The 24,827-nt window shown below is 47.5% G+C and overlaps 2 protein-coding genes across 7 annotated transcripts in view; both read left to right on the forward strand.

The window, feature by feature from the left end:
• LOC123994687 (UPF0606 protein KIAA1549-like) overlaps positions 1-13,323 on the forward strand; it is a 13,975-nt gene extending 652 nt beyond the window's left edge. Inside the window, exons 2-21 of one of the 2 annotated variants that reach the window (XM_046297586.1) lie at positions 418-640; positions 2,875-4,215; positions 4,472-4,557; positions 4,798-4,966; positions 5,972-6,102; positions 6,276-6,462; positions 6,715-6,774; positions 6,878-7,032; positions 7,163-7,340; positions 7,559-7,743; positions 7,975-8,180; positions 8,265-8,395; positions 9,727-9,923; positions 9,994-10,238; positions 10,559-10,706; positions 10,835-11,137; positions 11,492-11,544; positions 11,633-11,760; positions 11,850-12,004; positions 12,179-13,323. In XM_046297586.1, the coding sequence (XP_046153542.1) occupies positions 511-640; positions 2,875-4,215; positions 4,472-4,557; positions 4,798-4,966; positions 5,972-6,102; positions 6,276-6,462; positions 6,715-6,774; positions 6,878-7,032; positions 7,163-7,340; positions 7,559-7,743; positions 7,975-8,180; positions 8,265-8,395; positions 9,727-9,923; positions 9,994-10,238; positions 10,559-10,706; positions 10,835-11,137; positions 11,492-11,544; positions 11,633-11,760; positions 11,850-12,004; positions 12,179-12,406 (4,416 nt within the window). In that variant the 5' untranslated portion in view covers positions 418-510 and the 3' untranslated portion in view covers positions 12,407-13,323. The remainder of the gene's footprint in view (positions 1-417; positions 641-2,874; positions 4,216-4,471; positions 4,558-4,797; positions 4,967-5,971; positions 6,103-6,275; positions 6,463-6,714; positions 6,775-6,877; positions 7,033-7,162; positions 7,341-7,558; positions 7,744-7,974; positions 8,181-8,264; positions 8,396-9,726; positions 9,924-9,993; positions 10,239-10,558; positions 10,707-10,834; positions 11,138-11,491; positions 11,545-11,632; positions 11,761-11,849; positions 12,005-12,178) is intronic. The other variant, XM_046297587.1, reaches the window with a different exon arrangement.
• A 2,215-nt stretch (positions 13,324-15,538) lies between these two features.
• Positions 15,539-24,583, forward strand: svopl (SVOP-like). Of its 5 annotated transcripts, XM_046297619.1 has the most exons (17): positions 15,543-15,690; positions 15,938-16,100; positions 16,790-16,955; positions 17,066-17,157; positions 17,273-17,371; positions 17,471-17,542; positions 17,671-17,795; positions 17,895-17,958; positions 18,031-18,156; positions 18,362-18,490; positions 18,559-18,632; positions 18,941-19,140; positions 23,589-23,700; positions 23,846-23,927; positions 24,052-24,141; positions 24,277-24,390; positions 24,502-24,583. In XM_046297619.1, the coding sequence occupies exons 3-17, from the start codon at positions 16,802-16,804 to the stop codon at positions 24,511-24,513; spliced, it is 1,545 nt and encodes a 514-aa protein (XP_046153575.1). In that variant the 5' UTR covers positions 15,543-15,690; positions 15,938-16,100; positions 16,790-16,801; the 3' UTR covers positions 24,514-24,583. The 5 variants fall into 5 exon arrangements, with proteins under 5 accessions (XP_046153577.1, XP_046153578.1, XP_046153575.1 ...); XM_046297621.1 differs by lacking the exon at positions 15,938-16,100 and having other exon boundaries at positions 15,539-15,690; XM_046297622.1 differs by lacking the exon at positions 15,938-16,100 and having other exon boundaries at positions 15,542-15,690; positions 16,797-16,955.
• The last annotated feature ends 244 nt before the right edge of the window (positions 24,584-24,827 follow it).

A 24,827-nucleotide genomic window follows, 5' to 3' on the forward strand; every position in this document is an offset into this window, starting at 1 on the left:
GTATCAATTTGTCTATTGCTGCGAAAGTGTAGGCATACTGTGGGAAACTGTAAGAATGTCCGTTAGACGAGGTAGCCTAATGATGAAGATAGGATAATACGTTTGGAATTGTCATGTCCGACAGTATTATAGGTTAATTATGATACAACTAAATCCGTTGGCTATCTCAAATAGACCTAATAAATAAAGGAACTGCACGGTGGCCGTCGGATGTGTGAGATGCATGATGTTTGTTGGCAGACATGTATAAGCCTCCCAATAATGGGGTCAGCCAGCTATCAAATGTGTCAGGACACTGGTAAGGCGTCTGTTGCTTTAGTAGCCTAGTTAAAAATAGGCATTAACCCATTCAATGTATCTATACAATGAAGATATTGGTATTATTAGGCCTTTATCTCAATAGATTTGTCTTATTAGATATTTGCATATAGGGTCGCCTGAAAGCATGCAGTGATGATGCTATTGAGGAGAGATGGCATCGCACGTGTGTGATGTGACAACTAGCGTGCCATGAAGATTCTGATGAGCGCGTGTTCGAGGATGTGCCCCGGAGTCTCTCAGGGCCTGCGCACTAATTGCGCGCACCTGCTGGTAGCATCGTTGCTGGTGTCCATGACGATGTCAAGCTCACCTGTTGCAGGTACGTGACATTTGTCTTACCCTCATAGTCATGGATGGCTAATAGCTTTGAGTCAGAATGATAAGAACTACTGTTCACACCTGGTTTCATCAAGGTACACTGAGACAGGGCCAGTTTTTGACTTTCATTTGACTTTCCCAGTATTTGACTTGCCATTGACTTTTGGAGCTGGCCTTGGTGCTGAATGCACCAACTTCCATATTTACCACTATCTCGTCACCTAGTGTCTTTCCATCCTTTTAACTCTGTCCATTCATCCTCCTCCATCTCTGTGACTCGGTTATGTCGTCGGGGACAGATGGACAGTGGATGCCTACACACACAGTCATCCCTCAGTCTGTCCCACTCACCGGCCCTGAGGCATCACACACACACACACACACACACACACACACACACACACACACACACACACACACACACACACACACACACACACACACACACACACACACACACACACACACACACACACACACACACACACGGCGCATACAAGCACCCCCTCAAAGTCAAAATATATCCTAACTTAAAATAAAGAAATCTGTGGGCGGCTGTGCGACAGGGGCAGACGGACTGCTGCCCGGTGATGAAGGATGCTTTGCACTGCTGATTGGATCATTGTCATCACAGCCATGTGGATCGACCGTAGGGTGCTGCATGCTATTCTTAGAAACACAAGTATTTTCTCTCACCCATCTTCATTCCTGCGGTCTCTTTCTCTTTCTTTCTCCTCTCTCTCTTGATTACTCTTCCCCTCTCTAATTCTGTTTCTCTGTATTTTTTTCTGCTCTCTCCATCACTAACTCCCTCTCTGTATCATTGTAATGCGTGTGTGCGATTTGATCCTGCTGTTGGCTGGGACGCCTCTGAGCTGTGTGCCGTGTCTGCAGCATACCAATGAGCTTTCCGCCACACAGCACGTGATGCTGCCGCAATGCACGGCAGAGCCTAGTCAAGGCTAGGAGGAGGAGGCAGGGTCCTCGCCATAATGTAACTTACTATACTGCTGTGTGTGTGTATGTGGGGGGGGGGATAGAGGAGCAGGGAGAGCTAGGAGATTGTTTTTATTCTGTTTGAGTCAAGGTAACCATCCCAGAGTGATTATCATACATCTGTACTGTGATAAATCTGTATTGTGATACAGTATATTGTGCATAAAATCATGATAAATGCACTGTGGCACTGGGTGTTTTTCAATGCCTATGTGTGCGTGTAAGACTCCTCAGTGTCCTGTTGAGTGACGATTGTGTGCGCAGGGCCGACCCTCCAAATAAGCGACAGTCGGGGTCTCAACTTAGTGCTGAGAGTTAGAATGATAGAATACACAAGGTGCCATTTTGAAATTTGGTACTGCATCAGCAGTTTTCCTCTTATGTCAGTCACTCAATTATCACATGTCGGCTAACATTTCAGCCAGCTATCTAAAAATTGTATGTAGTAATCATGCAGGGCACGTGCCCAGGGGCCCTGACCTCCAGGGGGCCCCCATTGATTTGTTAGTCACTCACCCAGATATTGTATTAACATGGCTTAAGTCATATGGCAAATATGTGGAATTGCTGGAAATTGGCATTAAAACAGAAAATATTCACCTTTTAGCAAAATGTGTATAAATTGCAGGAAATTGGATATTAAAACTGCAAATTTTCTCTCTGCCCCATGACAAAATGTGTAAAATTGCAGTATGAGCCAAGAGGGGGAGACACAGATGTTTTGCCCATGAGATAGAAGTCACACAAGCAAATCTTGCTTAGGGCCCCTAAAAGGCTAGGGTCGACTCTCTCTCTCTGTGTGTGTGTGTGTGTGTGTGTGTGTGTGTGTGTGTGTGTGTGTGTGTGTGTGTGTGTGTGTGTGTGTGTGTGTGTGTGTGTGTGTGTGTGTGTGTGTGTGTGTGTGTGTGTGTGTGTGTGTGTGTGTGTGTGTGTGTGTGTGTGTGTGCGCGTGTGAGAGAGCTCAGTGCTGGCCTCTATCCTCTGCTCATTGTATTCTCTAGATGGAGCTCAGCTTTAACTAGGTCTCTCAGCCACCAGCAGGGATTCTGCTCAGTCTGCTGTGTTCATACATTAATTTTAACCATGTACACGGCCCTGCGAAAAACTAGCGTCCTGTCCAGGGTGTATACTTGTACATCAAGCTGCCTCGCGCTACAGAAACAGGAGAGGCTCCTGCACTATGGGCCATTCTGGCCTGGACAGTCACACGTGTTGTGACGGTAGTTTATCTCTCCACAGGCGGTGTGGACTCCAACGGAACGACAGCAAAACGGTCGTCATCGCAGTCGTCATCGTCACCCTCTTCCAGACGGCCAGGCGCCACCCCACCCAAAGACACTAGTCCCCATGGTAACACTGACGCTGCCTCAGTGGACGATGAAGCTCAGGGCATACATCTCCTCCTGAGACCCCCGGACCTGCTGTCCCCCAGCCACCCTCCTCCTCTGCCCCCCCACAGCCAGCCCACCCTCACCCCGCCCCCGCCCTGGGAACATGCCCCCTCCCTAGAGGAGGCCTGGGGGTCTGGTGACTACCTGGAAACGCTCTCCTTCATGGGCCAAGAGGGGGAGGAACTGGCCCTGGCCACACCCTTACCCAGTCACACCTACGACCCTGACGACGGGGCCTCCTATGACACCTCCTTCCCCTCCCGCCCAACCCTCCCCCTGTCCTCCAGCCTCCTCCGACCCTATACGACCCCCATCTCCCCCCTCCGGGAGGGTCTCCCCTTCACTCAGCCTGCCCAGGCTGAGGAATACCCTCACTGGGATGAAGAAGACTATGACCTGGGGGACATTTTTCCTCTGGAGCCCACGGAGCTGCTGCTGCCGGATATGAACAGTCTGGAGTACTACACCAATCTGCTGGCCAGAGAGAGAGACGAGGAGAGGGAACGGGAGAGAGAGAGGGAAAGGGAGCGAGAATGGGAGAGAGACAGGGACAGGGAGCGAGAACGGGAGAGAGACAGGGAAAGGGAGAGGGATCGAGATGGACAAAGAGACAGAGATAGAGAAATTGTCATCCCACCCCCAAAGACCACCCCCAAACTTGGCATCACACCCACCACTACCACAAAAACACACATACACACTCAGCCCCCATCCCCCTCCCCTAGCACAGGGCCCCCTCCTGCCTGGGACCACAAGCACCCTCTTGTCCCCTCAGCAGGTCCCACCCCTCCCCTGACCCTCTCACCCACCCTCTGGGAGGGTCAGGGTACCTCCACCCCTGGAGTTAGACCCACCTCCAGAGTACCCCCTCAGCCTCCTGTTCCGCGGCCCAGAGTCCCCCCAGCTACCCCTGGCAAACACCCTCCACTGCCTCCATCTAACACCACCAGCCTGGCTCGCCCCCCCATGCTGCGACCTCCAGGGAGGGAACCCATAAAACCACCACCACCACCACCACCACCTGTGACCGAGGTCCCCAGCAACCGACCGACGACCACTACCAAGGCAACCACTGTTACCACGACAACCCCTGGTACCCTGGCGAGCATCACCCGGACTCCCCCAGCCCCTCCAGGACGCCAGTATCTGTGTAACGTCACCAAGCCTGACATGTACCTGGTCAGAGTGGGTAAGACAACACCAGTAGAACTCAAAGTAGACTAGAGATGGAGGTACATATGAGAGGCAATTGTATGCCAATATTGTAGATGGGGATGCATTGCACTGTTCTTGCCTGTCAATTGTGTGGTGCTGGGATCTCATGGTCACCTGTTTTAAAGGGAGCACATCCCTTGGTTAACATATAGCTTAGGAGTGTGTTTTCAGGGAATGCGTTGGCAATAGTTGAATGCAGGTTGTTGGAGGTTAAACCTGTCTCTTCCTAGTCCTGCCGAAGACTGGCTCCACTGTGGGCTTTGGCCAGGTCAGGGACATCTTGAAGAGGGAATTCAACCGCTCAGTGGAGTTGCAGGTAGGCCTACTATCAATACTCACTGGGGAAGCTTTGGGGAAAGAGCATGATTGTAATCATGAGATGCATTGCAGGAATGTGCAAATTTGCCCTTCACAAATGTCTTGAAAGCCAGTCATGCCTGGCTTCCTTCTCCACTCTCTTCCTCTGCTCTCTTCTCCCTCCCAACCTCCTCTCCTCCACTCTCTCCCTCTGCTCTCTTCTCTTCTCTCTCCCCCCTCCTCTCTCTCCTTCTGCCAGTTCCTGAGAACTCCGTCTAGCCTTGCGTTCCGTGTTGTGGCGGGACCTCTGATCTTCACCGCCATGTCTGTCGTCAACGCTCTGCGCCAATCAACACGAAGCTCCTCCTTGTTCCCCACTGTCTCACCTCTCTACGGCATACCTGATCACAAGTACCAGATACACTCTGGTAGGAACCTCTCTCTCCTCTCTCTCACGCGCTCTCTTGCTCTCACTCTCTCTCTCACGCTCACACACACATATATATATATGAATCAATCCTGCTATAGGACTCGTTGCGACCAGCAGGTCAAACGAACGACTAAAATGAACGGGTCACTCAGAAGTGAAAGAGATTGAGTGAGTCGTTCATTTACATCGTTCGTTTGACCTGCTGGTCGCAACGAGCCCTGTAGCAGGATTGATACACGCTCCTCCGGCTCAGAGGCTCCAGAGACATGGTGGTCAGACCACTTGTCTGTCATATATTGGCACATGGAAGTAGATCATGATGCAGGCAGCATAGAGAAGAAAAATACATGTTCAGAACTGATCATTGATCTCCTGGATGAAATGAATGTTGTGATGACACAGCTTTGTAGAACCAAAACATACACCGCCTGCTCAACACATTTTTTGGGGATGGGGGGGGGGGCGCAGTTTGAATGATATTGTGCTCATCGCCCTCATGGCAGTCAAGAAATGCATTCCCCCAGGAGTCGTATGCCTAGCACTCTACAGAATAGACATAGTTTAAAATCAAACTTTTACAAGTCTGTCACAAAATGCAGCTCCAATAAGCTATGGTGAACTAGAGGCTTGTAGAATCATGACTTGAATTTTCAGTTCAGCGTTGGCTGGTCGGCGGTCCTGCATGCTCTGGGCATTACTAACTCAAATGAACTGAATTAGTCGAAAGATTTGTTCTTTTGACTGAACGAGTCAAAGTTCTGAGCCGAACATCCCATCACTAGTGTGTGTGTGTGTGTGTGTGTGTGTGTGTGTGTGTGTGTGTGTGTGTGTGTGTGTGTGTGTGTGTGTGTGTGTGTGTGTGTGTGTGTGTGTGTGTGTGTGTGTGTGTGTGTGTGTGTGTGTGTGTGTGTGTGTGTGTGTGTGTGTGTGCGTTTTAGTGCTGCATTGGACAATGTGTGTGTGTACTGTCAGTGTGATAATCTATAATGTGTGTGTTTTCTAGTGCTGCAGTTCGTGCCCGGTCACGTGGATGTGCGTGTGTGTAACTTCAGTGAGCGAGTGGAGAGAGGACTGCTGATGGCCTACACAGAGACACGCAGACGTGCACATGAATTTGGCAACGTTACTGTACAGGTAAGAGTCGTAGCCGTGAATGTGTGTGTACTAGCCATTTACTTGGGCAGGTTCAGCGGAGCTGAGGAAAGCGATTCAGATCAATCAAAAACATTGTCAGTGTGTGTGTGTGTGTGTGTGTGTGTGTGTGTGTGTGTGTGTGTGTGTGTGTGTGTGTGTGTGTTTACCTCCAGCTTCTGAACATCACCATGGGTCAGGCCAAGCCGCAGGGTGACCAGAAGGTTCCGGTGGAGATCACGTTTGCGTTGCGTGATGGGCGGGGCTACCTGTTGGGGTCAGAGGTCAGCGGTCACCTGAGACACCTAAGCACGGTGGAGTTCAGCTTCTACCTGGGCTTCCCCGCACTGCAGATCGCTGAACGTAAGTCTCACACACACCACACACACACATCTCATCTACCCCTCACTGACACTACACGCACACCCCATCTATACACCAGTTACTATCCCACACATGCATGTGCACACACTTAGACACTCTCACACCTGGGTGCCGTTTATAGCATCCTGACCATATGCATGTACTGTACTCCCACACATACCCATTCTAAATGAGTTGCGTGCCCCACGGACATCAGTGAAGTAACCTGCTGTCCTGTGTTTGTCTCTCCAGCCTTCCACTACCCCGAGCTGAACGTTTCTCACCATCTACGCTCCTCCTGGGTCCGCACCGGTACGAATGTGTAGAGAATTACCGTGCTAGAGCTGCATGCATGTGTTGCAGTCACGACGGCCGTTTTTGAGAAGTGCATTAGTGTTGAGTGTGTGTATTGCAGTGTTACTGGGTGTCCAGGAGCAGACGGTGACTGAGCGGAGCTTCAAGGCTCGTCTGGAGCGCCGTCTGGCCCTGCTGCTGGAGGAGGGGCTAGGGGAGGGGAGTAAACGAACCCGCTGGAAAAGATCCACGGCCGTGGGCAACAACAGCTTACAGGTACTCAACACACTTATCCACTCTCGCACCCACTACGGGTGCTGTTTGTAGCATCCTTACCACATGCACATGCTGTACTCCCCACACACACACACACACACACACTCTGACTCCACGGCGTTATCTCCAGGTGGTGCGTGTGTCGAGGCTGGCAGGTTCAGGGCGTTCTCTGGAAGTGGTGTATTTCGTGGAGGGACCAGAGGGGGAGAGAGTCCCTGCTGATGCCACCGCTGCCACCCTCAACCGCCTGGAGCTGCAACGGGCTGCCATCGTACTGGGGCACCGCGTCCAGAGACCCCTTGCCCAGCGTGAGTCTATGCATGTGCGTGTGCGAGTGTGTGTCCGTGCACCAGCGGGTGGCCGCATGTGCACTTGTGTATGTGGGATTTCGATAAGTAGTATCCAGTGATTCGCAACGTAAGCCCATGCAGGTTGGCTGCACTCATTTCCTAATGTACAGTAGCATATTGCTTAGATAAAAGTGTAAGCTGATTGTATATGTACATACTGTACTTGTCTTCTGTAGCTGTGGAGACTCTGACGGTGCCCCCGTCTGAGACTCAGAGCAGCAGTGTCTGGCTGATTGTGGGGGTGGTGGTGCCTGTCCTGCTGGCTATCTTCATCATCATCATCCTCTACTGGAAACTGTGCGGCTCGGAGAAGCTGGAGTTCCAGCCTGACGCCATCAACACCATCCAGCAGAGACAGAAGGTCAGGGGCAGGGGTGAAGGGTTAGGGGTCGAGGGTCGACCTTGATGAGGGACTGGATTTGTCATCTGACCAGAATTGCATCTAAATAAGAAGGGCATACGGCTGTAGTCATGCATACACACAGGCCTTGATGTGCTTGGATCTCTACTTGTTCCACCCTTTTCTCTCTCCCCATCTCTCTTTCTCCCCTCTTTCTGTCTCCCTTTCTATAACCCCCCTCTCTCTCTCCAGCTGCAGGCTTCCAGTGTGAAAGGGTTTGACTTCGCCAAGCTCCACCTGGGGCAGCACAGTAAGGATGACATCATGGTGATCCAGGAGCCGGGTGCCCTCCCTGTGCCCATCAAAGAGTCCACCCCCTCTGAGGGAGGGGATGTCAACACTCCCAAATCCAAGGGCTCCTCCACCAAGGCTGCCCGCGCTAACCGCCGTAGGGGGAGGTTGGTAAACACATCCACACGCAGGGATCCATCCACACTAATCCACAACCCCACACTAACCGCTGTTTTTCTCTGATTGGCCAGACTGTCCCCGTCAGATGGTGACTCGTTAGGTAGCGACCAATCGAGTGGCAGGGAGTCTGCAGAGGAGAACACCAGACATGTGGGCACGCCCCACGAGGGGAAACCGCACCGAAACAAAACGCCCAAGAATGGCAAGAGACACGGCCATTTCTCTTTACCCTGAGGCCTTATTCAGAACATTCTGATAGAAATGTACCATAATAGAACAAACTGGATTCTTTGTCAGGAAGATTACAATGAGGAATCAGGTCATCTCTACATGTATACTATTCTATCTACAATGCCCATGCTGAAACACAGAGGAGAATAAGTGGTAGAGGGAGAGATTGTGTGAATGAGAGAGTGCGAGTGTGTATATATTTGTGTGTGTGAATGTGCGTGTACGTACGTGCGTGTGTCCTAGAGAGAGCTATGCGCTGAATCAGCAGGAGAACCACTGATTAAAGGAGATGCATCAGAGGGAAAAAGAGAGGGAGAGCGAGAAAGAGGTAGGGAGAGGGGAAGCACGCAGGATAGAGAGCGAGTGGAGGAGGGGGAGGGAGCAGAAACAGAGGGGAGGAAAAAGCTTGCAATGTGAACATGTCCTGAATCGCTCTCCCTGATCACCAAGTGATAATGCTTCCTGCCCCCTCCCTCTCTCTCTGTCTCTCTCTCTGTGTCTCTCTCTCTCTCTCTCTGTCTCTCTCTGTCTCTCTCTCTTGTGTGTCTCTCTCTCTGTCTCTCTCTCTCTCTCTCTGTCTCTCTGTCTCTCTCTGTCTCTCTCTCCCTCTCTCTCTGTGTGTCTCTCTCTCTCTCTCTGTCTCTCTCTGTCTCTCTCTCTTGTGTGTCTCTCTCTCTCTCTGGCCTCCTTTCTTTTTGTTCTGGCCTGGATCATAGGGAGGAATAAGATGGGAACGTCCTTGCTTCATGTTGAGTGGTTCAGTAAAGCTGCAGCTTGCCAGGAAGAACCCAGTTTAGTGCTACAATATTACTACAGTTTACCTTACTCTCTTTCTCCCTCTCTCCTCTCCCTCTCTCCCCCTCCTCTCCCTCTTTCCCCCTCCCCTCTCTCCTCTCCCTCTTTCCCCCTCTCCTCTCTCCCCCTCCTCTCCCTTTCTCCCCCTCTCCTCTCCTTCTCTCCTCTCTCCTCTCCCTCTCTCCCCCTCCTCTCCCTCTCTCCCTCTCTCCTCTCCCTCACTCTCTCCCTCTCCCCTCTCCCCTCTCTCCTCTCCCTCTTTCCCCCTCTCCTCTCTCCCCTCCTCTCCCTTTCTCCCCCTCTCCTCTCCCTCTCTCCTCTCTCCTCTCCCTCTCTCCCCCTCCTCTCCCTCTCTCCCTCTCTCCTCTCCCTCACTCTCTTCCTCTCTCCTTCTCTCCTCTCCCTCACTCTCTCCCCCTCCCTCTCTCCTCTCCCTTTCCCCGCTCTCCTCTCCCCCTCCCCTCTCTCCTCTCCCTCTCTCTCCTCTCCCTCTTTCCCGCTCCCCAGTCCCTCCCGCAGGCAGTGGTCCAGATGAGCTGCTCTCCTCTTCCTCCATCTTTGACCACGTGGACCGTCTGTCCCGAGGCTCGTCTGACGGCAGGGGTCGCCAGGCCAACAAGGTCCAGCTGATTGCCATGCAGCCCCGGCCCAGCCCACCACAACGCTCACACAGCCCCACCATCACAGAGAGGGTCAGCGCAGAGGTGAGAATACACACTATTACACACACACACCTTAAAACTCCTTAACACCTTGGTGTGTGCGTTTATCTAGGTGGCTCTGAGACATAAGTCTGAGATCGAGCACCACAGGAACAAGCTGCGTCAGCGGGCTAAGAGGCGGGGCCAGTGTGAGTTCCCCTCTATGGATGACATCCTGGATGCCTTCGGGCAGGCGCAGGAGGAGGCGGGGCAGGGAGGGTGTCCCCAGCGCCTCTACAGCTCAGCCCATGACCACATGGACAGCATCCTGCACCCCGACCACCCCTCGCCCCCCACCCCAGGGGAATCCAGGAAGAGGTGAGATGGTCGTACATACTCAAAACTCTTAGTCTTTCCTCCATGGTCAACTTGTTTCATAAATACCTCCCACTAGCATCAGGTGGTTTTCATTCTTTGTATCAAGATTCTCCTTTTCGTTCTTCTGCATCGACCTCTCGATAGAAGATATTTGCATCCCTTGAACACGGTTTCCCTGTAGATGCCAATGAATAGTCACGCTGAATATGTGTGACCGATCTGTATTCGTGTCTGTGACTGAATTAGATGGTTCTGTGTGACTCCGTTGTATGAATGTGTCTGTGACTAATCTGTGCCGATGTCTTTCCCTGCCCTGCCAGGGGGAGGCGCTCTCCTCGAAGCCGGCGGAGGCAGCAGGGGAACGGCAGTCTGCCAGACACAGACAGACTGACGGACAGAGACCGCCTGCTCACAGACAACAGCGCCACCTACAGGAAATACCCTGGACTCAACAATGTGGCCTACATGGTGAGACACACATACTATGCGCATACTGTGTGTGTGTAGGTGCGCATAGTATGTGTGTCTCACCATGTAGGCCACGCGCACACCATATACATGCTCACTCACACTTCCTCCTCTTCTCTCTCCTCCAGTCCGACCCAGACCTACCTCCAGACCACGGCAGCCCCTCCCCTAACGACGAGGTGTTTGACCACGCCCCTCCCCCGCCCCCCTATGTGCCCCCCCAGCCGTCCATCGAGGAGGCGCGGCAACAGATGCACTCCCTATTGGACGATGCCTTCGCCCTGGTGTCGCCCTCCTCCCAGGGCAGCGTCAGTGTCGGGGTCACGCAGGTCAGCCCCGCCCTGCCAAGCCCCTCTCCCTCCCCACAGACACACCCATCACGCCAGTGGGGCTCCTACCCCGCAGCCCCCACACACAGCCCCTTCTCTGCGGTAAGAGTGTGTGTTTGTGTGTACTCCCAGGGTCTCTTCTGTGAAGTATGAATCGTGCTGTCTCTCTCAACCTCTCAGCTTCTTTCTCTCCCTCTTTACTACTTTGCATCTACATGTTTCTCCTCTCTCTCTCTCTCTCTCTCTCTCTCTCTGTCTCTCTCTCTCTCTCTCTCTCTCTCTCTCTCTCTCTCTCTCTCTCTCTCTCTCTCTCTCTCTCTCTCTCTCTCTCTCTCTCTCTCTCTCTCTCTCTCTATATATATATATATATATATATATATATATATATATATATATATGTATATATGTATATATGTATGTGTGTGTGTGTATGTTCTCTCCCCTCTTCCTGTCCAGAGGTATGCAGAGTTGGGGATGTCTCCCTCGTCAATACAAGGCCTGTCGCAGAGGTGAGACAGATGTTACTATACTACCCAAGCTGAAGTACATTCGGTGAATGTCACCATTTCCAAGGTCTGGTGTATGTGTGTGTTTCAGGCAGGGCCTGGGTTCAGGGGCCTATGTTACTGAAGAGGAGCAGTTGCAGGATTCTGTTTACGCCAACAGGGGGCAGTATGAAGAGCCCCCCTCCTCCTCCAGACCTCGGCCTGTTGGGGGAAGCACAGGTAAAGGCATCGTGTGTGTGTGTGTGTGTTAATTGGGATTAATGTGTGTAGCTAATGATTACTTACATATGGTGTGTTTGTGTTCTCAGGTGCTCAGCTGCATCACCTGACTCAGGTGGGGTTGTCGAGCCGGATCAGTGCGTACCCTGGGGTGGGCCGCAGCGTCTCTGGGCCAACAGGCTCCAGCTGGAACCAGCAGCCTTTAGACCAGGACCTCTCCAGACCCGGAGCCAGCAGGGAGACTGTGAGTCCAGACTACATGATGACCAACAGGGACAGCATGAGACTGTATTGGGCGGACCATATGTCAGAGATGAAGAGAAACATTTGTTTTCCAGAGGAGTCATCTAGTTTACAGAGAAGTAATTTGATCTCTCTCGCTCTTACCCCTGTCTCGGATCTATCTCCCTCTCTTTAGGTGCTGTCGTTCCCTGAGTTCTCCTCCTCCGGTGTGTTTCAGATGCCCAGCTCCTCTCTGGGAGACCATTCTGTCTCCCCAATGCTCCTGGCCCCTCCCACTCCAGAGTTCCCCCTAGACGAGTCCTCCCCCTCAGCCCAAAGCTCCGCTTCCCTCATCAAGGCCATCAGGGAGGAGCTACGACGGCTCGCCCAGAAACAGGTTGCTGTGGCCAGCAGTTACTCCTAGACCAGTGTGAGCCCCTACCCCATAACTGGTCAAAACTGCTGACTCTAAACTGGTCCGAACCAGTTTGAAGTACTCATCCTAAGCAAGTATGGATTGACCGGAACCACTACCCCAAACTAGTTTGAAACAGTCAGAACCACTTTCTCTAAACTGGTGTAAAGAGGCTCATACTACTATTCATAAGCTGGTCTGAACAAGACTGAACCAGTCTGCAACAGATACGATTTCCTTACAACAATAACATCACGGTTCTTTACAGGGTTCTTCTCTCTGTAAAGGTTCCCCGTTCAACAGCACAGTGTTTCCACTGGACAGGAGGATCGAGTTTGTTTTCTTCAGTTCCATAGAAATGCTTCCTTGAGAGGGGCCGTCTCGACCCTTCCTGACCTCCTGTATGTGGTGCTAAACCTCAGCCTCATGTCTCCTGTCATTAAGTTAACCACGCATTGCCTTCAACACACATTCATCATCAGCCATATTGGTGAGGTCTTCTCCATTCATCAGCCATATTGGTGAGGTCTTGCACTGTAGAGAGATTTGGAGTATAGTATACTTTGGGCACGGGGGACTTGAATATACAGATGAAAAAAGTATACGAAAATATTAGTAGATATAAAAATCCCAAATGAGCACAATATGAATTAATAAGGGTGACCAATGGAGTATTGAAATTGTATTTATTTTTTATTGCTCTGAAAGTATACTTTATTTAAATCCTTTATTTTGTTCAAAAGAAGATGAAAAAAGACCAATACTGTTTGGATGTTCTATGGCTGTATTCTCCCTGTGTTTGCGCTCACTGTTGCCGTGGAGCTGATCATAACGTTGTTTATCGCAGTGGAGACGTCGCTTAGCATAGTCGCTTCCTGCCCGTGTGTTCATGTGTTGACGGCACAAAAATTAGGAAAACCATGGATTTGCAGATATAATGTGAATATATATATATATATATGTATGTATGTATATATATATATATATATATATAGCTCTTTTCAGTAGGTGTCAAAAGACTTGACATGGGGCTAACCTATCACATCCACCACCAATGTGACCTTCTGCGGCAGAACAAAGGCATTTCAGGGGTGATGATTGACTCTGTCAAATTGTGATAGTGTTTATCTTGTGAAATTCAAGATTGGAATAGGAATGATTGTATACAATGGTATGAACATCGACAAATGTGTTGCAAATGTGATTTTGAATTTGGGGATTTTGATGGGGTGGTTTATAGCGAGTGAAAAACACTATGTCTAATTTCCCCCAAATGGCTTCCTTTCTTCATCTCCTTTCCTTTGTCAGCTCTTATCCAAATGGATGTAAAGGTGAACCTCTTGAAGGAGGTGGATCTAGGAAACAATGCTATTTAGGACAAATCGACATATACTATACTGTAGTAGTTGGTGGGTTTGGTGGTGGTTATGAAGAGCTCTTTGTCTCCATCTGCTGGTGGTATGGCTGCATGGCTGGCTTCCATCTCTGCTTCAGGCTGTTTTCTCTGTGGTCTTATTGGGTTTGGTCAATGGTCAGTAATGTGTGGGTTTGTGCAGGCGAGAGAAGGTTTGCCCATTCAGCTCTAGCTATCTACAGCATGTTGACTACGTTTGAGGCTTCGGCTAGCTAGTTATTAGTGATGTGACAGTTAATTGTTGTCTTCTCTCAGGCATGCTGCTAAAATGAGAACTTTATTTTAAACAAAAGTTCAACTGAAGAGTTGTAACACAAGTAAAGAGTGAGAAGTGCCATCCGAACATGATCCATCCAAGCACATAACACATCATAATAATCAAGCAGTAGAAAATATACAGTATGTTGGTGTTATTCTCTTGTTTTGCCTTTTCTAATAATATTTTTGAACCTAAATGAAAATTGATAACAATAAATATAGTATATAAAATAAAATAAATATAAGCTGAAAATATGTCAAACTATTTTATCTGTGATTGGTCAATTATATGGACAGCCTCCCAACAGAAGGACTAACACATCATCTTCCCTGTGGACCAATCCTGATTCAGAACTCTTCAACTGCTGGGACTTATAAACCTTCCTGATTGGACCTAGTACATGTCAATAAGGCTGTGGGATTATACGGAGAGTGGAGTCACAGATGTGTGTGCGCGGACGACAAACCGATTCACCTGGTGCTACTAAGTAACTTACAATAACAGACCCCTCTCTCCCTCTGTACAGGGGGTTGGAGTGTGTTGATGTCTCCTCAGTCTAACAGCATCGCTCACACAGCCTATACCGACATGGGGAGCACAGACACACACTGATGTTGATTGATATTCCTATCTAAAAAGATAGGATTCTCTTGTCACTTCAAGCTCTGGACTTTGAGTAGCTGCGGGGGTCTCATGAATGTTTCATAGATCTGTGTTTTCTAGATCTGCGTTTCATAGTTCTGTGTTTTCTAGATCTGTGATTCTCTGTGTGTGTCTCCAGAGTGTCGGAGCAGGTGTGTTGTTGGCCCTGATTTCATATGCCTATACTCTGTCCCCAGAGGGTATGTGTTTTGTTTACCTTTGAGACTGGGGCGGGCTCATCTATAGGCCACACCATGGGGCGTGTCTTTGTAGTAGACCCTCGGGTGTATTAAATGTCAGACCAGGGTGGGGTTCCTGCCCAACTAGATTCACAGACACTGCATTGCGTCAACCAATGGTCGCATGCCACGTCATCGACTGCTCAGTCAAAAATCACATGTTGTGGTTAACTGGTATGTTAAACACCTATCCAGCTGTTGTGAGGTCTGGAGGTCTGCAATGTTGTCGGGCAAGAACACCACCAATACCTGTTTTTACAGCTCTCTCTCCTTCTGAGCTGCATCCCTGTGGTGTATTGAGTCTGAATGATGTGTAAATCAAACATTAAAGAAATGTGTTTAAACTCAGCCTTTCCTGTCTTCATCTTTTTTTCTCTACAAACGTGTAAAAAAAAGATAGTATTTTAGTTGCTGGTACCTTTTTGTTGTTGTCGAGATTGGCTAAGGCTTACAGGTGAGTGCAGCTGTGGAACAGAAGTCTTTTTGTTTAGTTGTGCACCTCCTTCCCAATTCTGATAACTGATACCTAAGCCTTCTGTCCCTTCCAACACACACACACACACACACACACACACACACACACACACAGAGAGAGAGGGGGGAGAAACAACAGGATAAACCTGACTGAATAATGCCTCAAAACTATTGTCAACCCATAATCTGTAACCCAACCTCCCTCCTGTAGCTTTGCTCTCACCAACACACACCGGCAGATAGATAGATATCTCAACAATACCAGGTAGGCTAAAATATATTAATGTCCAAGGCAAGTTGTAATTCTCGTTGGGTAGTCCTGTTTGAATATAATTTATCGTGGACAGAAAATGAAGTAGCAAACTTTCGCGATCATTTTACTCCTGGGAAAACCGAAATCGGTTTGAATAGGGTTGTTTATTAACTTTTACAAAATTACTATTCAAATAATCACATGTAGTTACAGTCGTCGTTAGGCGGAACCTGAAAACGTGTCGTATTGACTTTTTTAGGGGTGTTGTCATCAACTTCCTGATTTACCTGTCCCAAGGTGGGCAGAACTCGCCGAGTTTCTGCGTTGACATTGATTCTCAAGATGGCAAATATATGAAAAGTTATTCATCAGGACAAAGATAGCCTTCTTCAACAAAGTTGCGAATTCATCACAAAGAGCAGGTAACAGTGATTCCCCGCGGTGCTGTGATTTACCGCATAGTTTACTTAGTGCATTATTATTGATGTGCGGTTAACGTCGCATAATAAGTCTATGCGCTGCTCAATGTATGATAACGTTCAGTATATATATATTTTTTAAATGGAAAACGTTGCCAAATATTTGTAGTTTTATTTTAGCGTTTCTAAACGTTATTACAGAGTGTCGGGATTGTAGTTAACATGGAGTCAGCTGTGGGCCATTATGTTCAACTGAAAATACAAGAGAGGGAAGCTGTAAACCCGTTTGGGTCCCCTTGTGTTCTTGAGAGCTAGTTGACAGGTAGACTTAATGTTGTTGGTTATGTTACATTATGGCCAACTGACGATGTTATATGTTGTGGTTTTTGGCAGGACATCTTATCTGTAATAATATTAATTGGACAATTTGCGATTTCTACTTCTATTTTTGCACAGTAAAACGAATTGATTCTTAAACAAAATAACTTTGACATGCTTCATGAGCTAAATTCAACTGACCCCTCAGAACTCAAAATAAGCTTGTTTTAACTCCGTTGTTTGTAAACAATGTAATTGTAAACAAACTATATAGCCTCAAACCATTATTAAAGCTATAATTATCTCATGGGTCCTTGCATCCATAGCTCTGTCTGTGCATAATATTTTATATTAATAGTATGGTAATGGTGTAGACTGCAGTGTCTATGGGCAGTGTAGGGAGACAGAGGAGGTCCTCCATGAAGACTCAGCTGGTTAGTGCCATCCAGCTAGAGGAAGTGGAGATGGAGGTCAATAACCCTCACCAAGAGGTCAACGGCCTTTACCAAGAGGTCAACAAACCACACCAAGAGGTCAAAGGTGAGTGCCGCTCATAAACCACCCAGTGGGTAGACTGTTTGGCCATGTGCTGGGAATGGATAATGTGGGGGCGAAGTGTGTGTGATTTGAACTTTGATCTTGTGTTTCAGAGCCGCAGACGTACAGTGTGGAGGAAGCGGTGGAGACCATCGGCTTTGGTCGCTTCCATGTTCTGTTGTTCATCATCATGGGCAGTGCCAGCGTGAGTGTCTGTGTGTGCTTCTAGCTGTCTGTCTATTTGTCTGTCAGTATGTAAGTGAAAAAGACTCTTGATAAAGGATGTGCACAAGCATATAAGCGTGCATGTATTATTGTAGATAGCGGAGGCCATGGAGATCATGTTGCTGGCCGTGGTGTCTCCTGAGATCCGCTGTGAATGGCATCTGGACGACTGGGAGGTGGCTCTGGTCTCCACGGTGAGGAAATACACCAATGAGCATGCAGATACATTTAAATATGTGGTCGTACCTATTAAACATGTATATGATATAACTTCCTGTCTGTCTCTGTCTCAGATGGTGTTTGCAGGGTTCATGGTGTGTGGAGTGCTGAGTGGATACGTGGCCGATAGATATGGACGCTGGAAGGTATGTCCCTTTACAGATTTATGTGATGAACTAAAGATGAAATCTTCCGGAAACTGTTTTTATCAGTTTTAACCATCTGTGTCGGAGTGAATGTGTAGATGTGTCTGACAGTCTATCAATCTATCTAGGTGGTGTTTGGAGGTTCTTTGTGGGCAGCATATTTCTCCCTGCTCACCTCCTTCTCTCCGTCCTACGGATGGTTCATCTTCCTTCGCCTAATGGTGGGCTGTGGCGTGGCCGGGTGCTCCCAGGGGTAAGACTGACACACACACACACATCAACACACACACAGACACACCTAGTTCCCTGTTCTGTGACACGTTGTTTCTGATGTCACTCTCCTTTCTCCTAGGTTTGTCCTAAAGACCGAGTTTATCCCTGCAAGCTACAGATCCTACCTGCTACCTCTCGCCTCTGTAAGTCACCATAGCCTCACTTAGCCATTATCATCACAGTTGTTTCAGCTTTAGTTTTGTCTTCCGCTTTAGATCTTCTGGATGGTAGGCTCCATGCTCATCATCCTGCTGGGTATGACTGTGGTTCCAACGCTGGGCTGGCGTTGGATGATCCGCCTGTCCGTCATCCCCAGTGTCATCCTCCTCCTTCTCTTCCAGGTAGGAGTCCCGCCTCCTCTGAGTCTCAGCAGCATCTCTCTTTGACACGCCCCACACACTCTGGGACTCTCCTTCCCTGCTCTTTCTCTATCCCCTCCACCCCCCCTTCTCTCCCCATGAGTTCCAACTTCAGAATAGGGTTGAGACCAGCCTCTCTGACACTCTCATCCTGGTTAACTTTCCTGGCGTGCCCATGTGTCTCTAGCTTATCCCGGAGTCGGCTCGCTACAACGTGTCAGCAGGGAATGTGCAGGCTGCCGTGGAAACACTCCAGCGTATCGCCAGGATGAACAGGGCCTCCATGCCACCAGGGAGCCTCGTGGAACCTGTGGTGGTGAGTAGTGTGTGTGTGTGGTGTGTGTGTGTGTGTTTATTGATGTTTCTGTGGTGTATGTGTTTCAGAAAGACAGGGGCAGTTGGAGCCTCCTGGTCAGTCCAGCATTCAGGAGGACCTCCCTACTACTGTGGTACTCATGGTAATGCCCCATACACTTTTCCTTCTCCTCCTACTTCCCTGTTTGTATTTGAGTATGTGAGGACGGTGTGGTGTGGAAGGGTGAATGACATTCTATTTTTCAACCTTTATACGTGTGCTCTAGGTTTGTCCTTTACTTACTGCAGCTCTGCGCTGTGAAGCTCTAACTGTGTGTGTGTGTGTGTGTGTGTGTGTGTGTGTGTGTGTGTGTGTGTGTGTGTGTGTGTGTGTGTGTGTGTGTGTGTGTGTGTGTGTGTGTGTGTGTGTGTGTGTGTGTGTGTGGTTGTTTATTGACTTATGTGTGTCTAGGTTTGTGGCGTCCTTCTCCTACTATGGCTCTGTGTTGAGCAGCTCTGAGCTGCTGGAGAAGAACCTGCTGTGTGTGACAGACGCTGACGCAGAGCACCAGCAGAAACACAGCCACCCAGAGGACGGGCTGTGCTACTGCATTCCCTTCGGCTTTAGCGACTACCAGACCCTCCTCATCAGCTGTCTAGGGGAGGTTGCCCGTGAGTGAGGGGTTGGAGGTGGAGAACTATGGGTGTGCATGTGTAACACATGTCCAGTGAAGACAAGAAGATTGGTCTCGGTACCAGTGTAACAGATCGTTCTTAGTAACTCTCTTGCGTTGTTTTTAAAGAAAGGAATTACCCAGCCTGCGGTCCCAGTTATTTGGTGTTTATTCTGACAATAGACATTAAGGAAGCACATTAGATGTGCAGGACAACAGTGTGTTGATGGCTGTAGATGCATGATTCGTCTGTTAGCATGGAAATAACTGTGAATTAGCAGGGAGATAATGCAACCATTACAATTAGAGGATGCTAGCTAACTATCCCAGCAATAACATACAATTAGAGCATGCTAGCTAACTATCACAGCAATAACATACAATTAGAGCATGCTAGCTAACTATCACCGCAATAACATACAATTAGAGCATGCTAGCTAACTCGCTCTTGGAACAGCAATAACATACAAAAGCACATCCCAGGATGTCCCAAATATCTAACAGGCACTATATATACAGTTGAAGTCGGAAGTTTACATACACTTAGGTTGGAGTCATTAAAACTCGTTTTTCAACCACTCCACACATTTCTAGTTTTGCAAGTCGGTTAGGACATCTACTTCAAATCAATGTTTATTTGTCACGTGCGCCTGAATACAACAGGTGTAAACCTTACAGTGAAATGCTTACTTACAGGCTCTAACCAATGGTGCCAAAAAAAAACGTGTGTGTGTGTGTGTGTGTGTGTGTGTGTGTGTGTGTGTGTGTGTGTGTGTGTGTGTGTGTGTGTGTGTGTGTGTGTGTGTGTGTGTGTGTGTGTGTGTGTGTGTGTGTGTGTGTGTGTGTGTGTGGGTAAGTAAAGAAAAAACAACAGTAGAAAGACATTTGAAAAAAGAGTAGCAAGGCTATATACAGACACCTGTTAGTCAGGCTTATTGAGGTAGTATGTATTGTGCGAAAAGTACTTTGTGCATGACACATCATTTTTCCAACAATTGTTTACAGACAGATTATTTCACTTATAATTCACTGTATCACAATTCCAGTGGGTCAAAAGTTTACATACACTAAGTTGACTGTGCCTTTAAACAGTTTGGAAAATTCAAAAAAATGATGTCATGGCTTTAGAAGCTTCTGCTAGGCTAATTGTCATCATTTGAGTCAATTGGAGGTGTACCTGTGGATGTACTTCAAGGCCTACCTTCAAACTCAGTGCCTCCTTGTTTGACATCATGGGAAAATCTAAAGAAATCAGCCAAGACTTCAGAAACAAAATCATAGACTTCCACAAGTCTGGTTCATCCTTGGGAACAATTTCCAAATGCCTGAAGGTACCACGTTCATCTCTACAAACAATAGTACGCAAGTAAAAACACCATGGGACCACGCAGCCGTCATACCGCTCAGAAAGGAAACACGTTCTGTCTTGTAGAGATTAATGTACTTTTGTACGAAAAATGCAAATCAATCCCAGAACAACAGCAAAGGACCTTGTGAAGATGCTGGAGGAAACAGGTACAAAAGTATCTATATCCACAGTAAAACAAGTCCTATATCGACATAACCTGAAAGGCCGCTCAGCAAGGAAGAAGACACTGCTCCAAAACTGTCATAAAAAGCCAGACTACGGTTTTCAACTGCACATGGGGACAAAGATTGTACTTTTTGGAGAAATGTCCTCCAGTCTGATGAAACAAAAATTTAACTGTTTGGCCGTAATGACCATCGTTATGTTTGGAGGAAAAAGGGGGAGGCTTGCAAGACGAAGAACACCATCCCAACCGTGAAGCTCAGGGGTGGCAGCATCATGTTGTTGGGGTGCTTTGCTGCAGGAGGGACTGGTGCACTTCACAAAATAGATGGCATCATGAGGATGGAAAATTATGTGGATATATTGAAGCAACATCTCAAGACATCAGTCAGACATGATCAGACATCATGTCCAGGCCCGTAGTAAAAGCTTAGTCGGAAATGGGTCTTCCAAATGGATAATGACCCCAAGCATACTTCCAAAGTTGTGGCAAAATGGCTTAAGGACAACATAGTCAAGGTATTGGAGTGGCCATCACAAAGCCCTGACCTCAATCCTATAGAACATTTGTGGGCAGAACTGAAAAAGCGTGTGTTCAAGGAGGCCTACAAACCTGACTCAGTTACACCAGCTCTGTCAGGAGGAATGGGCCAAAATTCACCCAACTTATTGTGGGAAGCTTGTGGAGGGAAGGCTACCCGAAACGTTTGACCCGAATGAATCAATTTAAAGGCAATGCTACCAAATACTAATTGAGTGTAGGTAAACTTCTGACCCACTGGGAATGTGATGAAAGAAATAATAGCTGAAATAAATAATTCTCTCTCCTATTATTCTGACATTTGACATTCTTAAAATAAAGTGTTGATCCTAACAGAGGGAATTTGTATTAAATGTCAGCAAATGTGAATAACTGAGTTTAAATGTATTTGGCTAAGATGTATGTAAGCTTCCGACTTCAACTGTATGTGTATATGTATATATATATATATATATTAGTATTTGATACACTGCCGATTTTGCAGGTTTTCCTACTTACAAAGCATGTGAGAGACAAATCCAGAAAATCACTTGTATGATTTTTAAGTAATTCATTAGCATTTTATTGCATGACATAAGTATTTGATCACCTACCAACCAGTAAGAATTCCAGCTCTCACAGACCTATTCGTTTTTCTTTAAGAAGCCCTCCTGTTCTCCACTAATTACCTGTATTAACTGCACCTGTTTGAACTCATTACCTGTATAAAAGACACCTGTCCACACACTCAATCAAACAGACTCCAACCTCTCCACAATGGCCAAGACCAGAGAGCTGTGTAAGGACATCGGGGATAAAATTGTAGACCTGCACAAGGCTGGAATGGGCTACTGGACAATAGGCAAGCAGCTTGGTGAGAAGGCAACAACTGTTGGCGCAATTATTAGAAAATGGATGAAGTTCAAGATGGCGGTCAATCACCCTCGGTCTGGGGCTCCATGCAAGATCTCACCTCGTGGGGCATCAATGATCATGAGGAAGGTGAGGGATCAGCCCAGAACTACACGGCAGGACTGGTCAAGGACCTGAAGAGAGCTGGGACCACAGTCTCAAAGAAAACCATTAGTAACACACTACGCCGTCAATGATTAAAATCCTGCAGCGCACACAAGGTCCCCCTGCTCAAGCCAGTGCATGTCCAGGCCCGTCTGAAGTTTGCCAATGACCATCTGGATGATCCAGAGGAGGAATGGGAGAAGGTCATGTGGTCGGATGAGACAAAAATAAAGCTTTTTGATCTAAACTCCACTCGCCGTGTTTGGAGGAAGAAGGAGGATGAGTACAACCCCAAGAACACCATCCCAACCGTGAAGCATGGAGGTGGAAACATCATTCTTTGGATGCTTTTCTGCAAAGGGGACAGGACGACTGCACCGTATTGAGGGGAGAATGGATGGGGCCATGTATCGCAAGATCTTGGCCAACAACCTCCTTCCCTCAGTAAGAGCATTGATGATGGGTCGTGGCTGGGTCTTCCAGCATGACAACGACCCGAAACACACAGCCAGGGCAACTAAGGAGTGGCTCCGTAAAAATCATCTCAAGGCCCTGGAGTGGCCTAGCCAGTCTCCAGACCTGAACCCAATAGAAAATCTTTGGAGGGGGCTGAAAGTCCGTATTGCCCAGTGACAGCCCCGAAACCTGAAGGATCTGGAGAAGGTCTGTATGGAGGAGTGGGCCAAAATCCCTGCTGCAGTGTGTGCAAACCTGGTCAAGAACTACAGGAAACGTATGATCTCTGTAATTGCAAACAAAGGTTTCTGTACCGAAATATTAAATTCTGCTTTTCTGATGTATCAAATACTTATGTCATGCAATAAAATGCAAATGAATTACTTAAAAATCATACAATGTGATTTTCTGGATTTTTGTTTTAGATTCCGTCTCTCACAGTTTATCATAGGTACACAGAAGTGTACCTATGATAAAAATTACAGACCTCTACATGCTTTGTAAGTAGTAAAACATGCAAAATCGGCAGTGTATCAAATACTTCTTCTCCCCACTGTATATCACACACACACATCAGGGCATAGTGAACTCGTACACATTGTAAATATGAAAATAGAATATAGAATTTCAGAACATGACCTACCGCTTGCATGTAAATATCAGACGGGAAGGTATTTACTTTCGCTATCTCTGCAAGCGTAACCAATGTCATTAACACCTTATTGATATGTAAATTTAACCAACCAGTAGAAATACATATTTCTGCAGTGTCAAGTGGAAACCCTGTATGTGTGTGTGTACAGTTGTGGTCAGATTAACTTTTTTTTTTTGTTGTTTTGCTATCTGAATAATAGTACTATTCGTGTGTAAGTCTGATTTGTTTTTGTGCTTGCTCTCTGTCTCTTTCTCTGTCTGTCCCCAGTCATCCCTCTGAATATATTCCTGTTGAACGTGTTTGGGAGGAAGTTGAGCATGGTTCTGCTGGAGCTCATGGCAGCTCTGTTCTTCATGCTGGTCAACATTTGCTCTACTATGTATGCACTGTAAACACTTGGGATGGGGGTGTAGTCATTTGACTGTTTTTTTTTTTGTCCATAATTTCAAATACAGTATCAATACTTCTGTTCATCAGATTCTCTCTCTGTCACTCACTCTCTCGCTCTCTCTCTCTCTCTCCAGGTTTGGTTTTACCATTTTACTGTTCCTGATCAGGTCTCTGGTCTCCATGAATTTCAATGTTGTTTATATTTATACTGCGGAGGTATGTGGACACAACTTTTACATTCCAGCCGTAGATTTACTGTGAGTGTATAACAGTGTGTTGTACAGACCTCTCTCAGGTGGATACCGTGTGTGTGTCTGATGACTCCCTTCGGGTCTCTCAGGTGTACCCGACTGCGGTGCGTTCTCTCGGGATGGGTTTCTGCACTTCTTTCAGCCGCATCGGAGGCATGATCGCCCCCTTCATAGCACAGGTCTGTGACTGTGTGTTGTTCGTGTTGGCTGACGATTGTGTGTGTGTGTGTTGTATTAACATGTGAATGTGTGTTACAAGTGTTTATCCTTCAATGTGGGTGTCTGTTGTAATGTTTGACTTTGTTGTGTTGTAGGTGTTGATGTCACACTCAGTCATTTTAGCTTTGCTGCCATTTACTGTGGCCTGTGTGCTTTGTGCCGTTGGAGCCTTTCTACTGCCCATCGAGACAAAGGGACGAGCACTACTGGTACGACACTGTCTGTGTTATTGTGTGACATTAAGACGATCCTCTGTATGTGATATACAAGTCATGGTTGTGTTACTTTATTTCATTCGATTCGCTTTCTTCTCTTCACAGCAAAGTTCCTGACTGTGTGCAATGTGATTCTCAACACATTCATGTCATTGCATATTTACACATTAAAAGTTGTATACTTTGACCACTGTCTTTTTGTGTTTTAAATGATCTAGATATTGATATTTCCGAAAGTGTGCATGTACACTTGAGTGAAAATAACTAGTCAGGCAGGGGAATTCAGTCTCACTTCCCATCACTAGATGATGACATTACCCCGTAGGGAGATGTCGCTGTCATCTATATAAATGATAAGACAAAGTTCTAATCCAATGGGGTTATGTGAAATCTTAAGCAAACAGTGGGAGACTTGGTTGGGTTTCATTGGA

This window comes from Oncorhynchus gorbuscha, linkage group LG14 (genome assembly GCF_021184085.1).
Source record: "Oncorhynchus gorbuscha isolate QuinsamMale2020 ecotype Even-year linkage group LG14, OgorEven_v1.0, whole genome shotgun sequence".
NCBI lineage: Eukaryota > Metazoa > Chordata > Actinopteri > Salmoniformes > Salmonidae > Oncorhynchus > Oncorhynchus gorbuscha.